This window comes from Perca flavescens, chromosome 11 (assembly GCF_004354835.1).
Source record: "Perca flavescens isolate YP-PL-M2 chromosome 11, PFLA_1.0, whole genome shotgun sequence".
In the NCBI taxonomy this organism is placed as follows: Eukaryota; Metazoa; Chordata; class Actinopteri; order Perciformes; family Percidae; genus Perca; species Perca flavescens.
In genome coordinates, this window is record NC_041341.1 from 14,081,320 (window position 1) to 14,106,452 (window position 25,133).

Below are 25,133 nucleotides of genomic sequence, written 5' to 3' on the forward strand. Positions count from 1 at the left end.
AGATAAACAGAATGGAGGGCAGCAGCTGTTTTAAATGTCTGTACAGACTGTTAAGACAGTGCTTTTGAATATTTCAAAATGTCAAAAATGTCTTCAAGTAGTCTTCCATCATTCAACCCCGTGGCTCTGGTGGCTCTGTTAATCAACAAGTTGCATCTTTTACTGCATTTTCACTCTGATAGTTTAGTCAGAATCCAGGAGCCGTTCATTGAAGAATTGGGTGACATCGAAGCTTTTTACAAACCAAAGTGTCGACCAAGAAACTATACCTGGGCTCACCTGAACCAGGTGGTCCAAGATCAGTTCCAGTGAAACTGTTGAACTGTTGTACATACGTATTATTTTTTACTTAGAGGATTTAATTTGCCACGTACAGCATATTTGAGTATCTTAAGAAGCGCTCAATAAATTAAATGTATGTCTTAACGGCAAAAACTATTCACGGTTCACCAAAGTTGATCTCAACGCAGAAACATTTCACAGATTTACTTTGTAAAGGCTGAAGGGCAAAAACACAGTGATAACGTTCGACATCCATTACAACACACGTAAAAGCCCTGTGCCAGAACATCCCAGCAGCCATCACCTGACTACTACTTCTGTCTGGACAGCACCCGGTGTGTGCAACACAGCCGGTGTGTGTGCTGTGTCACCAGTGCTTAAAGCGTTGGTCAGCAGGTAAACAAAAATGTAGAAAGATGATGTACACAGACAGTTTTCCAGAGAGTTATGAGCCAATCAGTGGCCAGGTTTCCATCCCCTGAGATCAAAGGTAATCAGAAATTCCCTTCCGTTTGTTTCCTCTTAAAAGTCAATAACTGTCAAAGGTGATGAAACATCCCAGGAAGCTCCAAGGCTTTCTAATTGGTCCAGACTTGATTGTTTCAGGTTCACTTCCCGTTTCATTAATCCTCCATCCATCCATCCATCCATCCATCTCTGCAGTCTTTTTCAAGTCTTTGAACGAGTCTGTATTGTGAAGGCACATTCGGCAAAATAGTTTAAAAGGCATGCTCAGATTCAGGTGTGTTCAGGAGGCGTTCACTTGAGATATTTTGTCATTCAGCACACTCACATCAGGTCTGTGTTGAAAGCGTCTGACTCAGTCTGGACAGATTTCATTGGCCGTTGACATTCAACAGCAGTATTGTTCTACTGTTTTGGACAAAATGGGTTGCCATATTTTCATACACAGCACTCCATTTATCCGTCGACAGACATGTCTCATTAACACTGTTGCACAGTCGCAATGTGAACTCCATCCTGTGATTAGAGGTTGTGGCCAGCCGTGACAGTCGTGGTTAGGAAGTGCTCTCTCTTTTGTTAAGTTTAGGAACATAGTCCCAGCTATCTCTCTTGAACTCCTCCTCCTCCTTCTTCTGGAACTCCCTCTTAAAGAAACCAGCCTGAGAGACACACAGGTAGACAGACAGGTTGAGAGACCGACAAGTAGAGACAGGGACATACAGTTAAAAAAAGGACGGTGGTGCTGCTACTACTACAACAACAACCGTTATTATATGGCCATATACTGCAATTTCAGTTTATTATACGGCAATATACAATATACTGTTAAAAAACAAACATGTACCTTCCACAGACACCAGATGAGAGCAGCCAGGATCATCAGACCCAAAACTAAACTGACAACGATGATGAAGACTTTTACTGTTGTTGAGGGTTTCTGGGTAAAAAGAGCTTCCACCACCACCTGTAAATGTACCACATATACAACATATGGTTTTTGGTGACCCTTAGAATATACAGTAGGATTACTTACTTGTAATTAACAATTAACACTACAACTCCTGTAAGGGTTTGATGGTGCAGCTATGTGAGCTGTTTTTAGTTTTTTTAGTTCAGATACAGAAACACATTTCCAGGTTGAACACACAGATAAGCTCGGTCCAGATGTGGTCTAGTTTGACTCTACAGCGTTGCTTGTTTGTGGTTGTGACCGGTGTCGAGGTGTTTTACCTGTGCTACAGGTTGTTCGGAGATGAGGATGGTATGAGGACTTTCTCTGGGATTTGACATCATTGCTGTGCTCTCCAACTTCATGACACCATGACGACCCTGAGACACGAAGACAAACATCAGGTGTTTTTATCGGAAGACCGATATCAACGTTGTCCAGTCGTTAATACAGTGTTTAATGTATATACAACAATGCAAGATATGATCACCTTGTGTAAAGATTTATGAATGCACTTCATTGAGGCCTTAATTTATCCTTTTTCACATAATGCCCCTTCGTGGTGTTAGATGATGTTGGCCAGCAACGGATTGCCCACTTCCATTAATCTTTGTGTCTTTGAACTTTTTTCTTACAATATCATATTTGTATGTTTTAGAGTTGTTTTTTTTAATGGACAAATAACATATTTTTAATTAAACTGAAAATCAACACTTCCTGCAGCTTCCCTTAATAAAAGCCTTACAATTAAAGTAACTGATTGTGGTTTTTACTGTTAAAGTGTCTGGAGGAAGTGTTGAGTTACAGTCGCTGAGCTTAGGTTAGTTTTAACTCACGTTTTTCAACTGTGGATCAGTTTTACATCGTTCCTACGCAGTATGTGTAGTGAAAGCAGCATGTTAGCAGTACAGAAACTTCAATCCTCTTTCTGTGTAGGCACAGTACTGAATGTAGGTCACCTGCCTTTTGGCAGCAGTCAGAGTCGTGTGTGTGTGTGTGTGTGTGTGTGTGTGTGTGTGTGTGTGTGTGTGTGTGTGTGCGCGTGCGTGCGTGTTACCGGAGCTTGCAGTAGTACAGCAGGATTCAGTCTGATCTCCAGTTGGATGAAGGCATCTCTCCCCGCCTCCAGGTTACCGAGACGACACTCCAAGCGCTCACACAGCTCATCACCACGTCCACAAAACTGCGCGCACACATACATAGAGAAAGACTAAAGTTCATATACTGTAGGTCAGTGTGTATTTGGGGCGGTGGAGTGATTGCTCAAGCATCTCAATTTCCCAGCCACAAATTATTTCCCATGCTAGCGTCCACTAAATGCTTTGGGTGAGCATTGCATGCAATTCTGAGGAAATGAATGTGACTGTATTTACTGTGTGTGTGTGTGTGTGTGTGTGTGTGTGTGTGTGTGTGTGTGTGTGTGTGTGTGTGTGTGTGTGTGTGCGTGCGTGCGTGCGTACCATTCTGCGGGTGGAGGTGGAGGAGAAGAAGAAGACTAGCTTTTGGATGAAGGAAGCTTCAGAGACTTCACAGTCCTCGATGACTGAAACAGTTGTGTCACTGATCGAGCACATACCCTGGGACGACTGCAGAGAGAGAAAATTGAATGTATTCATATTATATAGACACTTAATTTACCATGACTATGACAACTACTATTACCACAACTACTACTGTACTTGTACTGCTACTTCTAATTAGGGGTGCATGATACATCGACTTAATATCGTTATCACGATATCACGTTGCGCAATATTATATATCGAAAGTGTCACAATAAGTATGCAATATCTTGTTTATTTTGCGATGTGTCCCGTCCGTTGACTGTGTGGCTTAGTTGTGTTTGATTTAGAGCCCGCTTGAAACGCTTTAATGATCATGTTTCAGTTACCGTGCCACTTGCACGTTAGTGCACGTCAGCGCACGGATCCACTACATGACAAACCCTATGGAGCGTACCACATGACGCGTGTGCATATTTCGACAGAGTGACAGTGTAATTGAAGAAATAGATAGAAATTACTAAACAGAACGAATCATGAATCATCTCCCAAAAAACAACTGTTGCAGTTAATATGTCAGAGCTAGCCAAACAAGCCTTGCTAGCGGGTGTTTTTGCTAGTGGCACAAAGTACGACAAGAACTCGAAGAGACATACCGAAATCACCAATGCTATAACGTATTGTTTGGCCAAAGATATGATGCCCATCCACACAGTGGATAAAAAAGGCTTCAAGAAGCTTCTGAATGAACTAGACAAACGGTACCAAATCCCATCCCGCACCTATTTCTCACAGGTAGCTATCCCACAACTTTATAAAAGGCAGCGCAGGCAGAGTTTGGAGTCGGATAGATTGAATATTTTTCATTCACGACCGACCGTGTATAAGTCTCACTGTGCACTATATTATTATGAATCTAGGAATATTGTTTACAATGTGTTTTCCCATAACTTTTGTAATTTTGCATGTTTAAAAATATCAAAATGAATATCAATATCATAATATTCATAATCGATATCGCAATATCACATATCGTCAATATCGTGCAACCCTACTTGTAATACTACTTCAACCACCACGGCTATTTTTACCCAATCAGCAACCACCATGGCTGAGTGTTCTGAAAGTTGGCATTTAATGTCCAACCAGATTCTGGGTCTTGTTTGATTATTTTTTTTATCAGATAGTTCCTGATTTATTTACATTTATTCTAGTTTTAAACTATTGTATTAAGACTTATTTTACATATGCTTGTGTTTAGAGAACATTTAACATCTAAAAACTTGCTTCTTTTGTCAAAATGAAAAAAAAGGTTCTCAGGTGAAAGCAAGTACTGAACTGTCAGTCCTCTAATTGCCACTAGATGCATCTTCAAAAAAATCTGACTGTTTCCAAGTGGGGAAATCCCCAAGTCAATAGATATTTTAGGGCTCAGTGGATCATTTCACTTCTTCTAATGTGAGTGTAAGTGGAGATTTTCAATCAAGTCTAGACAACATTAAAGGTTAATAAGATGTATTCAGGAGCATGTGCCATAATGACATCTGTCTCAGCCTCTCACACTCAGCCATGGCTTTTGCTAGTTGCTTGTCCCACCTCACCTCCACCCAAAGCTTCAGCCCACTTTACCCACATTACGTTTCTCTGGCTCCAGTAACTGACAAAGATTGCGTCAGCTGGTAAACCTAAAGGTCCCATGGCATGAAAATGTTTTTTAACATTAATATGAGTTCCCCTTGCCTGCCTATGGTGCCTATGGCCTTTGAGAAAAGGAAAGCTCAGATGGACCGAGCAGCAATTAACGTGTGTCTTCAAAAACCTGAGGAACCACACAGAAACTACAAATAGTTCTTTCACTGCCTGCGCTACTTATACTTCCGTTTCTACGGCTTGTGTTACTGCTGTTGCTAGTACTGAACGTACCTGCCAGTCGACCACCTGCAGCAGTCGGTGTCGGTAAGGTGTGAGGATCTTCGGTAGGCTGATGTCTACCACAGTATCTAGAGACCTGCTAGGACCAGAGTTCAACACCTGCAGACGCACAAAACAACAGATATACCCAGAGAAGTATAAATAAATAACAGTGAAAAGTAACTATAACTGTAAGATAAATGTAGTGGAGTAAAAAGTACAATGTTTCCCTCTGAATTGTAGTAGAGTAGAAGTATTACATGGCTGCTAGTTAGCAAGGCCGATAAGGGGACAATTAGTTTCCCATGGCCAATTTTATTGTGGTTTTATAATACCTTGTATGTGTAGTTGAATATTTCAGTGTAGCAGTCAACTGGAGTATTGTCTTCATCTCCAAACACAAATGAGGTGGGAGTCACAAAACTGTTAAGACACACACACAGACAGACAGACAGACAGACAGACAGACAGACAGACAGACACATAGACAGGCATCAGTGGTGGCTGGTGACTATTTACTTGAGTGGGGCAACAGGCTCTGAGGGCTTCTGCTTACAAACTCGCAGTGTTGTCAAATATTTTATCTGCAGTGTCTCCAGCTGCTTCAGGAACATTAAAACATACTTTTACTCAGATATTACTTCAGTTTATTTTTTCAAACTTGAATTGCATTTTATAATAAATTGAAACTGAATTAATTCTACTGTATTTCTGTTTTATTTATTTTATTTTGCATTTATTTTGTCTTACATCACTGGAATTGATTTTATGAAACACTTTGTAACTGGGGCTTTGAAAGGTGCAGATATATATGAACTATATATTATTAATTTTGAAAGTGAGTAATAGTAACATATGCTGACTCACCCGTGGATGTTGACGTTGACTCCATATTTGAGAGGAAGGAGGAGACTGATGGAGTTGTCATGGAGATACTCCTCCTTCTCATAGTTATCACTGAAGAGAAAACAGATTTCATACATTAAATACACATCGATATGTTTATTTTACTGTAAATACTTCTATAGTTAGTTGAAATTGTTACTTTCTTTATTTCTGGAGATGAAAGGAGGGGGTGTGTCCTTACCTGCTGGTGTTGACGTGAATGATGATGTCACCAGGTGTGCTGTTCTGGTTGACATCCAATAGAAAGCTGATATTCAACTACAAGAAACAGGAAATCAGTGTGTGATTTCAAATGGTGTTAATGACTGACAGCTGCAGGAGGATCAACCTGATTTCAAATTTTTACATTTCCCTCCTTTTCTGTACACTGCAGTCTAGTGTTTTCATTCCTTTTTATTTCCTTTTTATTCAGTTTTTTTAATATAGTTTAACTGTGGTCATATGAAACTATAAGATTTTACACGTTGAGAGAAATTCCACCTTACAACTGCTGCTCCTGCTTTTTCTGGGGGGAACTCCGATGTTTCAACAGTTTATTTCACAACATTTTCTGACAACCAACTGAGACAACGGAAAATAAAATATCTGCTGACGAGACTAAAATGTAGAACAAAAAATACAGACACAGGATCTGACCTTTGACTTCTGGACTACAAGCAAGTTTGAGTAAGACTTGGCTGAGGAGCAATATAAGCCAACTTATTTTGCTAATATGTAATTCTAGCGTGTTCGCACACTAATCTAAGATGGCGACTGTGATTAACATTACCTGCTAAACACATTATGCTCAAAGCTCTGCTAAGTGCATGGCTGTAAACGCTCAGTGTGTGATCAGCTGAAACTTACTGTACCTGGGCATGGGCTGAGAGGAGGAGGCTGGTGACGCTGCAGTCAACACCTGCCGTTGTGCTGTTGACCTCCTGTGTGACATCACAACTGACCACGTTGTCCTGCTGCAAACACAGAACACACAGACGGTTTATGTACTTTGTTTAATGAGTTACTTGTGTTGTTAAAGTTATAATCCTTTAGCTTTTCATGAAAGCAACCATGTTAATGATACTATTTATGGTTGGATTATTTTTTTTAGCAATAGCAACAATGTATTTACATTCTGTAATTTACTTTCTATATAGTAGATTTTAACTGACTCTTTTACTGTGTCCTGCTGTTGTTTCGAAAACTAATGTTTTCTCAAGTTGTCCCGTAGCATAATGACATGTTGTGTTTCAGCAGCTCTGCTCAGAGAGTTTTTGCCAAAGTATTATACTACAGTTGCTGTTACCACCAGTAACCACCAGTGTCGCCAAATCAACAATGATTGAAATCTTAAGGATTATAACTTTAAAATTGTCAACCAAACATGTCCTCAAACTGCCCAATCAGCATGGTGTAAACTCACGCTCTGCAGTGCTTTAATGTAGTGGATGTTGTTGGGGAAACGCAGCGTCAGTCGCGGCAGGAAGGCGTCATCTCCAGAGTTCAGTAGCGATGTTTTTAACATGATGGTCTGTCCAGAGCCAAGAGCAAAGTACTGCTGCTGCCTGATGACAAACAACAACAAGATAAACAACAACTTGAGGTTCCAGTCAGAACCAACATCAAAATACAGCTGCTGAGTAATGACAATGTCATTTTCATTGAGTGTAAAATAGTTTAATAAAAACTTTATGGCTGCAAACAATGTACACTGTGAGATTCATAGATCTTTTCTTTTTGTATAGTTTCTGGATTTTCAGGTTTGCAGCAACATTTATCAGATTTTTAATCAACTCATTGGGAATTTTAAGTATTGAGATTAGGGAATAGCTTTAAGCTTTTCGCTTTTTGAAATACACTTATTTGCTTTCTTGACAAGAGTTATATGAGAAGATTGACACCACTCTCATGTCCCTGATGTCTGTACGTTAAATATGAAACTGCAGTCAGGAGACGATTAGCTTAGCTTAGCACTATGACTGAAAACGGCATCACACTAAAATGGCTAATTAACACATTTGTTTAATCTGTACATGAACAGAAAAAATTCTGGTTTTGGCAGGTGTATTTTTGAATTTTGATCAACAAAGCCAAGCTAGTAGTTTTCCCCTGCTTCCAGTCTGACTCCAGTTCCATACTCAGTGAGATTGATATTGATCTTCTCACCAAGAAAAGCAAATGAACATAAAAAAAAAAAAAAAAAAAAAAAATCAGGCACAGGAACCTAACAAACAAATAACCACCACCATACAACTGTCTGCTGTGTGTGTGTGTTTGGTTCTTACTCTGGCAGCACTAGTTGAGCTGACAGCTGCATGTTGGTCGAACAGTTCACCAGCGAACAGGAGCGAGCAAACCAAGTCTGAAAGAGATAAAGAGGCAGGGCGTTTATTGACTTCAATAAAAACATTAATGAATGGAGCTGTATGGATAATTTTACTCATTGATGGCATTACAAACAATTCCCGTGAAATCGGAGCCCAGCCTTAAAGATGATGAAAAATATCCTGATGAAAAACTCCAGCTGTAAATTCCTTCATGTTAACCCTTCCTGCTCTGTTTTATGAATCAGTGGGACATGGCGTGGACACAGGATGAGCTGACTGATATTGGTTAATGTGCTGCAGCTGTAAACACATCTGGATTAGCAGGATGTCATTTTCAGTGTTTGTGTGGTGGAGCTGACATCGGATTTGCTGTTTCCTGCCCTTTAACACAGATCAGTTTGGTGACGGACGGACAGATATCGGACACTGAAGCTGCTAGAACAGGAAACTGATTGGTTAGATATCATTGTAGCCTGAAGGTCTTTCAAAAAGTAAGTTTGTCTGGTAATCAGTATAGAGTTATTAAACTAGTAAATGGCGAGAAACTAATGCCAATTATTGGCAAACTGCTTTTGCCAATAATAAACTACCCCCACACACTGCCTCTCATTCAAAAATCTTGCGCAAATGTGAATAGTTTAATAACTCCCTTTTATTACACATCTATCACAACCTGTTAGTACTAGCTCCTTTTGATGACCGCTAGCGGTAGCACAAATACTGTAAATAACTAGTGTTTTAGCTCAGTATTTCACCATGAATTAATCATAGAAATTTTCTGTAACAGTGGCTTTAAGAGTCATTAATCGTTTACAAATTAGTAGTTGTAACTCTAGCTGGTAACTGGTTGGTGTTGGCATTAGTCTGTATCTAGTTGGTGTTAGTACTAGCCTGTACCTGGTTGGTGTTAGCACTAGCCTGTACCTGGTTGGTGATGGTGTTCTGGTGTCCTGCGCTCTGCTGCAGAATGGGTTTTAATGGAGGGAAGGTTTTGGAAGAGGCTTTGTGGGTGTTTGTTTCTCTGTGACTGTAGGAAACCTCAAACTTGACCGGAGTAAAAATGTCCCTCACATCTTTCTGTAGAAGGAAGAAACAGAAACAGAGGAGGAATACACATTGTTAGCAACACAACAGCTAATCTATTATAGTAGTATATATAGTATTATAGCTATTAACATGTTATTATGCCCATATTAAACCTATTCATGTATGTTTTTTGCACTTGCGTGAGTGTGTGTTACCCTTTGGTAAGCCACATGCGTTGCACAAGTGACCTGGCCATGTCGTGCTCTCACACGACCACTCTTGCTATTGGATGACCCGTTACCGTGGAAATAGAAACGAGGAGGGAAGGATGGTTTATGGAGGAGGTCAGAGGTCAAATTATATTGAAGCTCTGAAAAGGAGAGAAGAAGAATATTAAATATCAGCAGGTAAGTCGTACACTCTTGTACAATACAATTGACCTTTTGCTAAACCCCTCCCCCAAACAATGACTGAACAATCACAGCGTAGCAACTGTAAGTAGGCACAGCAGGCCTTTCTCTACATGTTGAATACTTCTAATAAAAAAAGTTTATTAAAAATATAAAGCTTGTAAGGTGTAGCGACAGTATCTAAGGGGGCTGGACTAGCCGATTGGACCTAAAGTTTTATATACTGGACAGTTGGGTTTACAGTACCTATAGCTCCTTTGAACTGTCTGGACCTAACACTGAAGCAGACGGTGACATTTAAGCAGACCGTTGGAGTCTTGTGTTCTCGGCACAGTGCCACCCGCTGGTCAATCTGCTCGGGGAGAGCCAGAGACGCCTTCACCTGAATCACCGGACGGGTCCTACAGCACACAGCACACATTCAGAGAAATGATTACAGCATGCTGACTGGACGGAAATACAATCATATGATTCCCTGTTAGCAATTTTCATATCAGGATTGAAAACACTAGATGGATTTTATTGTTTCCAATCAGGAATCTGCTTCTACAGAAATGTATTATTCAAAGCAAAGATTTCTGACCACAATATGTTGGTATACTTTTGGTTATGCTATTGTGGGATACCCTACTTCCCTTGCAGTATAATTTCCTTTCAAATTAGCTAAAATAAGGAAGCTTCGTTCCTATACACCTGTATGAAAGAAAGACAGAACTACAACTGGAATGTTTTGTTTGAACAGAAAGCTCCAGTGGGGTTTTACCTGAGAACCACAGCCGAGTCCGAGAGGAATGCACCAACCGCCACATCTGCAGAGACAGAGAGGGTTTAACCCGGCTTATATATACAATATGGAAGATGTTGTGACAAAGGAAACCAATTTGACAGTCAAGGTTACCCTGGTAGCCGTTGTCATCGATGTCAATGCCAGAGCTCAGCGACTGGCCGAACATCCTGAGGTCACGACCCAGGGTGGACCCAGTAATCCTCTGAAAACACACATACACACCATGTTGGATGTCACAGAACAGATCAAGTTTATTCAAACTTCATCTTTGGATTCAACAAAGTCAATCCTGATTAAATGTAATATGAATATTCCTCATATATGAAAATCATGTTAGAGGATGGTCTTATAAGGCACCACATTGTCACCATAATGTGAATTGAGTTGCCAACGGAGTAGTCAAATCTCAAAATATCCCTTTTAAAGTACATGTAGAACAGATAAAAAAATGTGCGTTAATGTTTTAATTAAACAATTTTTTTATTTTTTTTTTTTATTTAATTGTGAGTTAACCAGGACACTCATGTGATTAATTGCGATTAAAAATTATAATCGATTGACAGCACTAATTATTATGTATTTATTATTATTATATCATTATTATTTATACCTGAGATGGAGTTGGTGAGATGCCCTCCTTTCTGCCATTGTAAATGTAGACAGCTCCTTTTAGGTCATCCTCCTGTGGGGCACCAATCGCCACATCTACACACAAACACGCACACACACATTTTTATTACTGTATTTGTGAGGACTCTTGCTGTCTCCACTGACTAACTGATCAGCCGAACATCAACCTTAAACCTATAAATTGATCTCCTTCCTTACAGGCAGCCATTATTTCTTGTTGCTTCAGAGACTTGAATTGATCCTCTGGAAGGGCAAGTATACTATACATTTATATATATTTCTAAAGGGTGGTATGTGTGTGTGTGTGTGTGTGTGTGTGTGTGTGTGTGTGTGTGTGTGTGTGTGTGTGTGTGTGTGTGTGTGTGTGTGTGTGTGTGTGTGTGTGTGTGTTGGAAAGGCCCTGCTGGAAAATGTTTAACAAGATGAAAGTATACAGGATTAGTACATAAACATGAGAAAACACCAGCATGGTCCTTTAATATTTAACCTGAGTACTAAAGCACACACACACACACACACACACACACACACACACACACACACACACACACACACACACACACACACACACACACACACACACACACACACACACACACACACACACACACACACTAAACCTTTTATCTTGCTGTTGCAGATTAGAAGGCAGGTTCAGTTACAGAGCAGAAACAGTTTGTCATTACAGTTTTAATGAACTAAATAACACACTCCGCCCCTCCCACACATGTACACACTCTGTGGTGGTCTCTGGGTGCAAGTGTGAGGGTGTTGTGTTAAAAGTTAGTTATCAGGAAGTGGCAGTTACTGTTGGTGGTGGGTGGGTTGTGCCCTCTTTGTAAAAAACCTAAAATACACAAACAGTATGTAGTAGTTTTTGGTTGTCTAGTGCAGTCATCGAAGTTTCGAGTAGTATAAGCTGTATTGTAGGGTAATTTGTGAGGTAGCAGATTTGATCAGAAAGATAAAGAGCTGCTCTTAAACCTCCCTAATTACCACTTTTTGAGGTAAGCAAGGAAGTGAACCCCCAGCTGCTTCAGTGGAACTACTCAGCGGACAACTAAAGATTGTATTACTGCTTCAACTAAAGCTGCAGTACTATGAGCAGCTTTGAATGTAATGTAATGTAGAAGCTTCAGAGTAGTAGAAACAGTATTAGCAATATGAATGTGAATATTTGCAGTGGTATTTGCCGCAATAATAGTAGCAGTAGAATTAGTAGTAACAACAGAAAGAGTGCTATTTGCAGTAGGTATTAGTAGTATCAAAAGGACTTACCAGGGTAACCATCGTCGTCCAGGTCTCCCAGGTTGGCGATGGTCTCTCCAAACCGGGCAGCATAGGCGTCGCTGCCAGTCAGCTGAAACTCCGCCTCCAACAGCTTCGCCTGAGGTTGAGGAAGCAGACGACACAAACTGTGTGTGAGCAGGTCTTTTTGACAGAAGTATGAAATTGACATTGTTGGCTCCACAGACAGATCCCAGATCAATATTCACTGTTTCTGTGTGTGTGTGTGTGTGTGTGTGTGTGTGTGTGTGTGTGTGTGTGTGTGTGTGTGTGTGTGTGTGTGTGTGCACCTGCCCCTGGTTGATGTACACATGGACTCTTCCCTCCTCCCTAGTGATGCCTGTTGCCATGGGAGCACCCACCAAGAGATCCGACAAACCATCAGCGTTCAGATCCACCGCACACACACTGGACCCAAAGTAAGATCCAAGCTACACAACAAAGACACACAAGCTAAGTGCTGAGAATTCCCTTGTTTAGAATGGAGGATGCTAACGCTAAGTGGCTTCTTACCTCTTTTCCCGACACTTCAGAGACAACCCGCAGCATGTTGTTGTCTACTACAAAGATGAAGACCTGCACAGCACAAAGACACACACTAACTTCAACCATCACAACTACATAACACAACACACAATATCAACTAAAACCTCGATAACAACTCAACTTTTATCACAAGTCTTCCCAACACCATCAAGAAGAAGTGACAGCGAGGCTAAATGTCTTAATGTTGTATACCCAAACAAACATTAGACTTTCAGTGCAGTTAGTAAATAAACAGAAAGACAGACAGACAAATGGCTACAAATGTAGGTCTTACCTTGCCCTTCTGGTTGTATTGTGGAGCTCCACCCAAGACCTCCTCAGTACCGGGACTCAAAAAGTGACCGGCTCCAACAGCGTAACCTGAACAGCAGCAGGACTCAGTGTCAGATTTTCCGACTTTTCGAGTGGTGGAAAGTAACCAAATATATTTAAAGATTAAATCCCTGAAACTTTTTGGATGGTGGCCCTTAATAACAAACGTGAGCATGCGGTAATAACTGAAGGCAGCCCAACGAATCATCTGCATTTCGTTTAGAGAGATTTTACTATTATTACAAATACATCAGACTGGAAATGCCACACTAAGATTTGAAAAAAATACCACTGTGACCACGATAGGGTTAGGGTTTGACATTCAGTGGTTATGGTACGGAAGTGTGTGTGTGTGTGTGTGTGTGTGTGTGTGTGTGTGTGTGTGTGTGTGTGTGTGTGTGTGTGTGTGTGTGTGTGTGTGTGTGTGTGTGTGCGTGCGCGTGCGTGCGTGTGTAAGAAAGTCGCAAAAACACAGCTTCTTAATATGCTCAAACCAAACTTCTCCTTTGACCTAGTAAAAATAGTTTGCAGTTTGTGCTGGTTTTACTGTCTGATCCTCAGCTAATCAGTCTTATTATTATCGCTAGTCTTTGATCTTTGTCTTTTCTGACACATTAAGATGTTTGCCAATCTTTGTGTCTTTTCTGCACGAGTCCTTACCAACACCAAGAAAATAGATCACATCACTCCAGTTCTGAAGTCCTTACACTGGCTTTCTGTGCACCAAAGAATAGATTTCAAAATACTCATGTTAGTTTATAAATCACTAAACGGTTCAGGACCAATTTACCTTTCGAATCTGCTACTACACTATGAGCCGCAAAGATCTTTGAGATCATCAGGGACAGGTCTGCTTGCCATCCTCAGAGTCGGAACAAAAAAGGGGGAAGCTGCGTTCAGCTTCTATGGTTCGTACATCTGCAACAAACTTCCGCTAAACTGTAGGTGAGCACCTAATCTTAGCTCTTTTAAATCAAGACTGAAGACCTTTCTTTTTAACACTGCCTTTTCTTAATTCATTTTGATTTAGATTTTTTTTTTCTCCTCGTATTAACTGCTTTATATCTGTTATCAATTTGTATGAATTTCTGACTGTGTTTTTATGTCTTGTGTTAAGCACTTTGAATTGCATTTCTGCTAAACTGTGCTATACAAATAAATTTTCTGACATGTTTTCAGAAGCTAGAAACATCACACCTTTCTGCTCAGCTTCCTGTTTAAAGCAAACATTTCTGAGATGAAGGGGTTGTGGTGGTGTGGTGTGGTTGTTGTGTTTTTCTACAGACCTGCAGATATCCTGTACATACACTACACATGTGAACATGTTCAAGACAAAGAGTCTGTGCCAGCATTAAGGTGGGATGAAAGGAAACAGCAGCTGTATCTAAACTCAATCTCCACAAAGACAGACCTTAAAGTGAAACAGAGATAAGTAACAAGAGCACAGTAAGGAAAACCCTTGTGTCATCAGTGCACCATCACTCTACGTCATTCAACCAAAAAACTCTTCAAGCTGCAGCATTATTGATCCCTGATAATGTTTTTTGATAGGGATGGTAATAAGCTCATGTAGAGCCAAGCCATAAGCAACCGAAGCAACTTGAAGCAACATTCAAGTCACGCGAGTGTTTTTTCACAGCACAACATGGCATTGTGAAAGCTGTTTACCTTGATGATATCTTTATTTAGGCAGCTCCCTGTGGCTGCTTCTTTTTGTATTATTCAAAATCAAACTGATTTGGACATTTGCATTTGAACATACAGCTCTGCCAGGTTTTTTCTAGATCATTTCAGGTTTGCAGTTCATGTTTGAAAGAGGTTTCAGTCTACACAGGCAGGACATCATCAGAGTAGCTTATACTTTTGTTTGTCTATAAGCGTACTGTGTCCATAACATACGGTGTTTGTGACAAAGAATCTCCCCCCTGGGGACAATAAAGTCTAAAATCTAAAAGTCTAAACCACAGTACTGCTGTGGCGTTTTGACTGTGCTCAATGCTCAGTATAAAATCACTGTAGATATGTGCCTGAGTCTGAAGGAAATATTTTCTTTATCTTATGAAGGACATAAAGACTAAAAAGCCTGTGTAGACAGATGGATTGAATGAAACTGAAATGTATCTGTTTAGTCAGAATCATGTGGCCATGGACTTTTTTTGTTGTTGTTGTTTTTTTTAAGTTTCATGCAATAGCCAATCAAAACAATAATACTGTATTGTGTAAGTTTTTGGGGCAAAATCTGCTGTATTACATCTAGTTTTAGTACTCCCTGTATGTAAAGTATTCCTCTTCTGTATGTTTGAACTCACAGGTAACAGGAGTTTACTGCTTGGCAGGAACAATAGTACCACTAGTAGCATGTATATTATTTGCCTAAGCAGTGGTTGTGTTTCAATGGCAGTAGTAGTAACTGTATCTGGCTGTACCTGTAAGGTGAGGATTAAGAGCAGGTGTGTTAGTTACCCAGGTAGCTCCCGAAGCTGACGGCTCCAGCATCGTCGTCCAGGTACACTGACATCCCTCCACTGGACGTGTTAAAGACCAGAACTGAACCCGTCCAATAAGACGTCCCCGGAGCCCCCATGATGATCAGATCCTGAGAAAGACGCAGGTGTGATACAATATGACCTACATCTCTAGTAAAGCTGATACATACATGGTCCCTATTTCTAAATATCACTAAATTATGATTTCTGTATCATTTGTTGCTTTTTCAGCTGCAGCGCCTAAACTGTGGAATGAGCTACCTCCGCAGGTCAAATTGGCCCCGACCCAAGAAAATGTTTTAATCCCGCCTTAAAACTCACTTGTATTCCCTAGCTTTTAACCCAGCATGAGAACTGTGTGGTCTTATGTTGTTTTATGTGTTCTATGTGTTTAATATGTGTTTCTATGTTGTTCAGCACTTTGTAAACCTTTGTTTTTTAAATGTGCTATATAAATAAAATGGATTGGATTGGATTGGAAAATGGGCATTTTAGGCAGTCTTTGTTCTCTTTTCTAAAATGGTAAAAATGTATTTCTACATTTTAACAGATTGAGGAATAAGAAAAGAGCAGATGGCTTCCAGGTTATAAAAACATCATGTAAATCTGAAGTTATGCATAAGACAGCAGTGATGGATCACATTCAGTCTGCTGGTGGAAATAGTGAAAACAGGATTTTAAAGAAGCTTACGGACCTTTGTCAGGAAGTTGGAAATACCGGCCTGACATGACCCATAATCCTCACCGAACTTCCTCTGGTGGTCTGCAAGATACAGACAGAGACAAACAGACATGTTGAGAGGTGAAGGTGAACACACAAATACATAACATAAGACCCTAAGGTTTTCCTTTTGAAGCTGAACAGCTGCTGCGTACACATACACACTCACACAAGACGTGAGGTCCAGAAAAAGTCAAAAATGTGAAGAAGTTCCTCACTTTAAAAAAAAAAGTCTGCATCAAACTGCAGAGGGATCTAATTCTATGCAGTCACAAAGCAGTGTATGTGTGTGTGTGTGTGTGTTTGTGTACCTCTGTAGCAGGGGATGATGGGTTGAGCGTCTCTTAGGTCGTTGGCATAGCGATAACAGACTCCATTAGGCAGCTTGTGGTTCTGACCTTCTTTCTTTGAGTAGTAGACGTTCTTCCAACGGTGAGCACACGCCTGTAAACACACACACACACACACACACACACACAAACAACATGTGACATGAACTCATTACGGACAATAACACAATCACAAGTTTGCAGCAGAGTTGTAATTCCCATGACCCATGTCACTGACAGAGGCTCTGTGTGTGTGTGTGTGTGTGTGTGTGTGTGTGTGTGTGTGTGTGTGTGTGTGTGTGTGTGTGTGTGTTTGTGCATGCGTTTTTGTGTGTGTTGAACATTATCAGCCTAACACATTGAGGAGACAGCTTCTGATGCGAATAGTTTAACCATAAATCATGACCTGGCTCTTGGGCCATGACAATTTTGAGAGACACAAAAGTAATTAAAACGCAAAGCATCCACTTTCTGTTATTAGTGCTTACCTCACCTCATTCAATGGTCTGTTGTAGCTTACTCACTCAGATGTATATAAGGGTCTGCGTCTGTTCTTTTTGTTGAAAACTCAAATATATACATATACATATTATACATACATATTTAAAAAAATATATATGCAAAGCATAACAAAGGAACTTTGAAAGTTGGATGTGAATGAATGTCAGTCATTTAGGGTGTGCATGTATGACAATGTGGCGTGTGTGCATGTTGTAGAGTGTACAAAATGAGCAAAAGAGAAGGGTCGTCACACCCGATCACTTAAAGCCTCTTTAACGCGAAGCCTCTTTCAGAAATGGAGCTCTTAAACATTGCTGGCTTCATCCATAGGTTGATTTAATGCCTTTGGGGTTTTCAAACGTAGCTCTATGTTAAGTAAATGTTTTATAATGGCTTTATTCACACATGATTGGACCGTTGAGTTGTAAAGTATAAATATAAAGAAAGAAGTGTTCTCACTGGCCGGTGTTGCTGGGTGTCAGTTTTCATGATGCACTAGTGACTGAAGCACATCACAACCATGTATAGCCTACACAAATTGATACAAGCTGTTGTTTTCCCCTTTTTGATTTTTGATCAACATGCGTTGGTCTTGTAGCCACTCAAAGGCTTAACTTTTGTACCTTGACGAAGCAGTGTGCTTCAACTTTTTGGAGAATTCATTCCCCTTTTTTGTAGACACAACATGCAGATTGGTTGAACCCAAAAATGTATCAAATGAAAAAAATAATTAAAAACAAACACCAATATATATATATATATATATATATATATATATATATACAGATTTATTCTCTGCCACCCTGATGTTTTGATACATTTCAGTGTAGGTGCATGTGTGTGTAGGGTGTGTGAGTGAGTGAGAGAAAGTGTTTGTGTTACCAGGATGTGCCCTCCGTTGTCTCCAGGTTGTCTGGACAGACTGACTCCCAGCCACTGGTGATCACTCTCTGCATCGCACGTCTTCCCACAGTTCAGCACGTCTGCACACACACACAAAACACAAAACACACACACAAACAAACACACACACACACACACACACACACACACACACACACACACAAACACACTATTAATTCAACAGTTTCACACGTGCGCTCTTCATAGGTAAGTCAGTGCAGTTTTCCTGTTTAAGGTCACAGATGACCAGCTGATAACATGATGGACATCTGAGTCCAATGACTGTGTTTAGTCATATTCAAATCGACAGGAGCTCTGCGTCCAAAAAAAACAGGGGGTTTGTTGCATGGCTGCGTTGCTTCATACTGAAATATGAAGTGCAGTCCGACTAATGAATCCATGAATTTGCTTTGTAGAGTAAGTAATACTTTAAATATCTTTTACTCTATCTTGCTCAAATTGTGTGTACTTTCAAGTTTGGTGTGTTGAATATGTTATTAGTATTTCAAATGCAGGAGAATATACTTAACAACACACACACACACACACACACACACACACACACACACACAGAGAAAACACACCAGCATGCATGGGGTGGCAGTGGCGAGACTCAGCAGTGATGCTGCAGCGATAAATAGCTCCTGGAGATCTAACCGATGGACTGGAGGATGAGTTCGCTACTGGGGCTCCGACCACCAACCTGAGAGACAGACAGAGAGACAGTTAGACAGGATCTGTCTTTGTGTCTGTTCAGTGTCTGAATGGCATCTGTGTGTGAAGCATCAAAGAGCTTCTCTCATTGACAAAATAGGCTAATTAGCATGCACCCACAAACACACACAGACACAGTCCTACTGTGAGGATTGCAGCTCATAGAGCATCACTATGATAATGAAATGAATGTAAATGTACTGATCTCTGGCAGATAAACAAAGGGTCAATAGTAGACCAATAGACTGTCAATAGCAGGTTAATCGTAGACCAACAAGCAGATCAACAGAGGATCAATAGATAACCAAATGTTGATTAACAAATGATCAACAAAAGATCGAAATAGACTGGCAAGTACATCAATAAAAGGATCATTAGTAGATCACTAGCAGATCAATAATATTAACAGACAATCAAAGGACAAATACAAGATCAAAAAAGGTTCAAGTGTAGATCAATACCAGCTGTGGGCTCCGTGGCGATGCAGCAGGACTGAGTATCCAAACATGGAAGAGGGGGGGCCACTGAACTCCAGACTGTGTTCCTGATCCAGACTGTATCCTGCTGCAGGATGATCCAGGACCTGAACCAGGACCAAGACCAGGACCAGGACCAGGCTGCAGCACGCAGACACACTGCCCGCTGAGGGTCGCATGATGGAGGACTGACTGCAGGGACACCAGAGAGACACAAAATAATCAATACACACAAAATCAGAACAAACTTCTGATTTTCGCATCGCCATCTTTACGAACATACCTCGTCATTCATTCTGTTCAAATTCACAGAACTTTATTTAAAATTCTAGTGGAGCTCTTAAAGTTCCCAAAGATGCCAAATATGTCAGCCAGTAGATGGTTAGCTTAGCTTAGCATGAAGAATGAAAGCATGGGGAGACCACTAGCAAACCCCTCAGCACCTCTAAAGCGCACTAAATAACATGTTACATATTGTGTGTAAAGTGTAAGTAAGTAAAATAGAGCTCAACAGTGTGGTCCAGGAAATGAAAATACCGTTCATATTCTGCGTAAGGATTTTTATCATATTTGCCATAATAGCTTAACCATATAAGGTAGACATACCACGAGCTAGGAGATTGTGAAACGGTGAATGGCTAGTGAGCTGCTACCACTGAATCTGTGATTGTTTATGTACAGTCTTGTACCTTGCCTTTTTTTCGTTTTCGAAATCTTTTTTTTTTTTTTTTTTTTTTTTTTACCCGAATTAATGTTTTATGGTCATGATTCATCTTGTAGCTGGGTTGTATTTTTTTATACAGATCAAGCAAACAAGATATAACGTGTTAATTAGTGAGCTATAGAAGTACTTAGGCAGGCAGATTGTGATCCAAAAGAGCCAGGCTAGCTAACCGTTGCCCTGAATACACTTTTCATGCTAAGCTAAGCTATTTAACGACATACATTAGTATCAATTTTCACATCTGTGAACAATAGCTTGAACTATTTTAACGGTTCTATACAATTAAACACGTTATTTAATAAAATAAGTAATCAATCTAATCAAATTTATTATGAATATCTCAGACTTAAATTTTGGCATAAAATCAGACAGAATCAGTTGGAGGACCAAACTTGGTTGGCCAAGTTCCCCAAAACTTCTTGGTGCGGCCCTGTCCACTGAACTCTTAACAATATAGCCTAATAAAAGTTTGACATTTTTTCACCACTAGAAGAAAGCAAAGCTTAGCCTACTCTTATTATTTATCTTATATATTAATAAGTTTATTTACGGATTCATTATTTATCATCAATCAAATCAAATAAACTTTATTGATGTAGCCTTACACACAACAGTTGATCCACAGCGCTATGCAGAACACAAATAGGAAAATTAAAACAAAAGAAGGAGACAACGACAATAGAAGAGAAGCAAAACAGAGTTTTCTCCTTCAGGAAAATGACCTGAGCTGGTTAAGTTAAAAGCTAATGAGTAGGTGTGTTTTGAGATGACTCTTAAAGATCTTCATAGTGGGGGAGAATCGAATTGCAGTGTTGGGGCAGCCCTGTCACCATTAACACATAGGTCCTGGATTTCTCTTTAAAATGTCTAAGAAGACCACTAAATGTCTACAAACTTATTTTTTCTACATTCAGTAGACAGATAATCGTTGAAGAAGCAGAACATTTTTTGTTTTTATGACTGAAAACTTTTCTTCATCACTCTGTCAGTCAGTCAATAATGTTCTGTCCATCACTAACGTATTAAATGTTTCGCTCTAACTAACGGCGAGTTTACTGTACCGCTATCCCGGGTCAGACAGCAGATATCCCTGGTCAGACTATGGGTCCAGTGGGCACCGGGCAGATGTTGAATCAGTAGCCTACCGGAGTGTGTTTCAAAAAGTCTGCGTTAAATCCTCCTCGTTCCCGGGGTGACTCGCTCGTGGGAAACCTCCTGTTGCTCCTCGGTCAGTTAACCGTCTTGTGCGTAAAAGGAGAGGAGGCAGCACACGAGGCTCCCAGGTTGGCTGACAGACGCAGAACGTGAAGCTGACTGGAAGAAACTGAAGAGAAGCATTCAAAACTAAAGTTTCATCTGAGAACTGAGTGCGGGGAGACCCTCCCTCCTCTTCAGTCGTGTGTGTGTGTGTGTGTGTGTGTGTGTGTGTGTGTGCGTGTGTGCGTGCGCGTGTGTGCGCGTGCGCGCGTGTAACGGTGTTTCCTCTCCACCACCGCAATGTCCGCCAAAACTAAGCGCGAGAGGTTTTGCACGCGGCTGTGTGTTTTCGGGGTGTTTCCTCTTCAGTTTTCATTGTCAGTGTGAATGGACTCAGAGTGGCTTTAATCAGATCTTACTTTGTGGAAGTTAAAACACACAAATAGCCTACTCATATTTACAGCTTTAGATCCAACAAACAACATATATAACTTCTATACTTTGTTACTTTACACTCCACTACATTTCAGAGGGAAATATTGTATTTTACCCCACCAAATTTATTTAATAACTTTAGTTACTTTATAACTAATACAGAGTATTATAAACAAATACATTATAATATATTAGGTTAAGATAAGACTTTATTGATCCCTCTGGAATTTACAAGCTACCTACAGGCAAAATCAGCCCCGCCTTTACCAGCTGCAATATTCAAGTGATATAGACATTATCTCATCAATGATATAATAAAATAAGAAAGGAAATAATAAATAACTAGAAGTATATTAAATACGTCAGCAAAGTAACCGTGTACACCAGAATATAATATATAACATGATTAAGTAAATTATATATTTGTTTGTGTGTATTAATAAAGGCTAGACATATAAAATAAAAATAATATAGTACATAATGTAATAAACATAACTTAATATAGTATAATGCAGTATGATATAGTATGGGATTTAAAAGAGCCTAAGGATAATCCAATAGGCTATAATCCAGTAATATAATGTGTATCATTCTGAAATGCACCATTCAGCATAATGTGTTTTACTTTTGGTACTTTAGGCTATTTAGATGTCAACACTTTTGCACTGTAATTTTTTTTAATGCATGTTACTTGTAACATAGTATTTATAGACTATGGGATTGCTATTTTGTTTTACCTAAAACTCCTAAAATATCAATGTACTTCTTCTACCACTGCTGGACCATAAATGAAAAGATGACCTAAGTTGACACAACATTTAAAAAATTGTTTTTTTTAACTGCATTTAAAGTTTATTTACGTTTCAATAAGATTAGGAGTATAATTCCAGCATAAAGAGAGTAACCACAGTGTGACGTCACAGCTGTCATGTGGTCTGTAATCCTGCTCAGCTGTGACACTTCTAACAGTGTAACATATAATAAAGGCAGTGTTCAGACCAACATTAGCGTTGCCTGAAACAGTGGGGGTCTTGATGCAGAGGGCTGTGGCAAAAAATACAACTAATTCTATGTTTTAACCTATCGCCATTTCTAGATACTGGGGGGCCATAGGCAGGCTGGGGGAACTCATATTCATGTTAAAAAACCTCATAAAGTTACATTTTCATGCCATGAAATGGGACCTTTAAGACATTTCACTATGAACCACAAATATCATGCTCATGATGACACTAGAGGAAAAGTCAGAGGATCAAAAGAGTCATTAGGAGACATCTTCTGGGAACCATGAATATCTGTAGAAAATATTATGCCAAACCATCAGGTATATGTAGAGATATTTCACAGAATAAGTAAAAACTTTGACCTGCAGGTGGCATTGAAAGGTTAGGGGATCACCAATTTCATTAAGCTTCATCCTCATTCATTAGTTGTTAAGATATTTTGCCTGGACTACAACAGTGGACGGACTGACTTTGCCATCCCCAAACAACTGACCATTAGTAGGGCTAAAAAAATGAATCAGAGGGGCTGCTTTCATGGGGCGCGTGTTTTTACAGGTAGCGGCATTGAGACGATGAAACATGTTCCCAACATGTTAAACATTATATATTATATATACATCCTGCATATCAGTTCTTCTGTGTCGGCAGTTAGTAAGTTAAAGCTGTGCTTCTGTATAATTTCTTTTTAGACAGAATTTACACAGAACTACTTTGTGTGATTCAAACAGTTTTAATCCAGTGTCACTGGACTCAGTAAACAATGCCTTTACAAGTAGTTTGAAGCTATGAGCAGCTTGTGTTGAATGTGTTCAGTTGAAGTTCATGGGAAAAATATTTGCCCCGAAAGAGTCACTGAAGAACTTAAACAGCTCTGTGATTCATTCCAGACCTTCAACAAGCCATCAATAAATAAACCAGAGGAACACGATGAAAAGAGGGAGAGCATTTTAAAATAAATTTCTAACTTTTAAAGTCTTTTTTTCAGAAACGTCTTTTCACAGAAAATCATCAGCGCAAAAAACGTATATAAATAGCTCCAGACAGAAAGACAGTTGTGGAGCAGACAGATTGTTTGTGTGAATGGCCGACAGGAACTCTGTGCTACACACACATACACTCAATGTGTTTGTTGGTATTTCCTGTTAATGACCCTGCAGTTATTATGCTGGAATTTGACCAGCTACTGTTCCCACCCTCCCACACACCATCAGGGTCCTTATGTTGTAAAGAAAAAAAACATGTTTCCTCCATGTTTTAAAGTGTGTTTGCAGTCATGGTTAGGTAGGTTTCACCACTCAGATAATTGCTAACAGAGTCTGAAGCATTAGTACTTCTTCTTTTCTTGGCTGTGGTATTAACACAACACATTCTCATACCTAAACAACATTTCAATAGGTTGATTTGCAAAGACTTAGGGTTAGTAAAACATCCCAAAAAAGTCCTGAGGACGTAACATGACGTCATAAGGTCCGTAGAAATCATGAATGACTTTTGGTTTCAAACCGGACACAAACCTCGGTCTCTTAAGGTCTGTGTTTGTTAGACCAATCCACCACCCCAACCTACCTGCCTAGGTGCTCTTATACTTGTCATCTCACTTCCTTGTTTGATCTCACGATAATCAGTACAGCCTCGAGAGATCGCAGCCCAACAAAAAAACTTAATTGTCGGTCATTATTAGCTGCTTGGATTATCGACTCATACGGTCGTTTTCTGGGTAAGGACAGGCGGTATTAGCAATTTAAATGTATAAATATTACCATATTGAGATGGTTAGAAAGTATTAGTATTAGGATGTCATATTATCTCAAATATAACCAGGACAATTTTTTGGCGGAAGGAGACATTTAAATTTCTTGCCTGCATTCATCACCTTTTATGTAGATGGCGCATTTGAAAACAGATCAAACATGGCAGCTCAGGCATGAAAAAATTTGGCTGTTTTCTTTTATACTTATGGTGTGTTCCATTTGTACTTGGAAGTCGGAAACATGCTCCCTGAACGTCTCAGTACCCTGAGCAAGCCGACCTCGAAATCACTTCTATCTTATTTGTACATCATTTAATCAGTCTTAAACACAGTACTGTCCAACCTCTATCTGTGGACATGTTACTCTGTTCGTATTGACAACAAATAACCTAATGCATATTGCTGGTATACGGTGCTGGTTGCTAATGGCTAACCTGGATAGAGCAAACACCACAGTGAAATCCGACTTGTTTTAATGGAATGCGGTCAACTCGGTATGACGTCATTCCCAGCTCCATCTTTCAACATCCGAGGTAAATGGAACGCACTATTATCAGCTTTTGCTACACCGAGT

The 25,133-nt window shown here is 39.8% G+C and overlaps 1 protein-coding gene across 3 annotated transcripts; it reads right to left on the reverse strand.

Moving 5' to 3' along the window:
• Positions 1–471: 471 nt before the first annotated feature.
• On the reverse strand, positions 472–21,567 carry itga4 (integrin alpha 4). 3 transcript variants are annotated; one of them, XR_003693687.1, is made up of 30 exons: positions 21,235–21,567; positions 19,435–19,641; positions 18,844–18,962; positions 18,239–18,339; positions 16,838–16,970; positions 16,501–16,568; positions 15,783–15,915; positions 13,282–13,367; positions 12,975–13,037; positions 12,752–12,892; positions 12,453–12,561; positions 11,155–11,249; positions 10,656–10,746; positions 10,521–10,566; positions 10,004–10,158; positions 9,563–9,717; positions 9,246–9,398; positions 8,280–8,356; positions 7,418–7,559; positions 6,867–6,968; positions 6,197–6,273; positions 5,977–6,066; positions 5,445–5,532; positions 5,122–5,229; positions 3,157–3,282; positions 2,754–2,879; positions 1,978–2,076; positions 1,592–1,711; positions 1,076–1,406; positions 472–969 (listed from the first exon to the last, which is right to left on the reverse strand). XR_003693687.1 is itself a non-coding variant. In XM_028590691.1 (29 exons), the coding sequence occupies exons 2-29, from the start codon at positions 19,626–19,628 to the stop codon at positions 1,302–1,304; spliced, it is 3,102 nt and encodes a 1,033-aa protein (XP_028446492.1). In that variant the 5' UTR covers positions 19,629–19,641; positions 21,319–21,567; the 3' UTR covers positions 472–1,301. The 3 variants fall into 3 exon arrangements, 2 of the variants coding, with proteins under 2 accessions (XP_028446492.1, XP_028446491.1); XM_028590691.1 differs by having other exon boundaries at positions 472–1,406; positions 21,319–21,567; XM_028590690.1 differs by having other exon boundaries at positions 472–1,406.
• Positions 21,568–25,133: the final 3,566 nt, after the last annotated feature.

Coding starts and splice junctions, on each gene's coding strand:
- itga4 (XM_028590691.1), bottom strand. CDS start 19,628: ATGCGACCCTCAGCGGGCAGTGTGTCTGCGTGCTGCAGCCTGGTCCTG. Junction 16,971..18,238: donor ACAACGGAGGGCACATCCTG/GTAACACAAACA, acceptor GTGTGTTTACAG/GCGTGTGCTCACCGTTGGAA. Junction 7,560..8,279: donor GCTCAACTAGTGCTGCCAGA/GTAAGAACCAAA, acceptor GTTTGTCATCAG/GCAGCAGCAGTACTTTGCTC.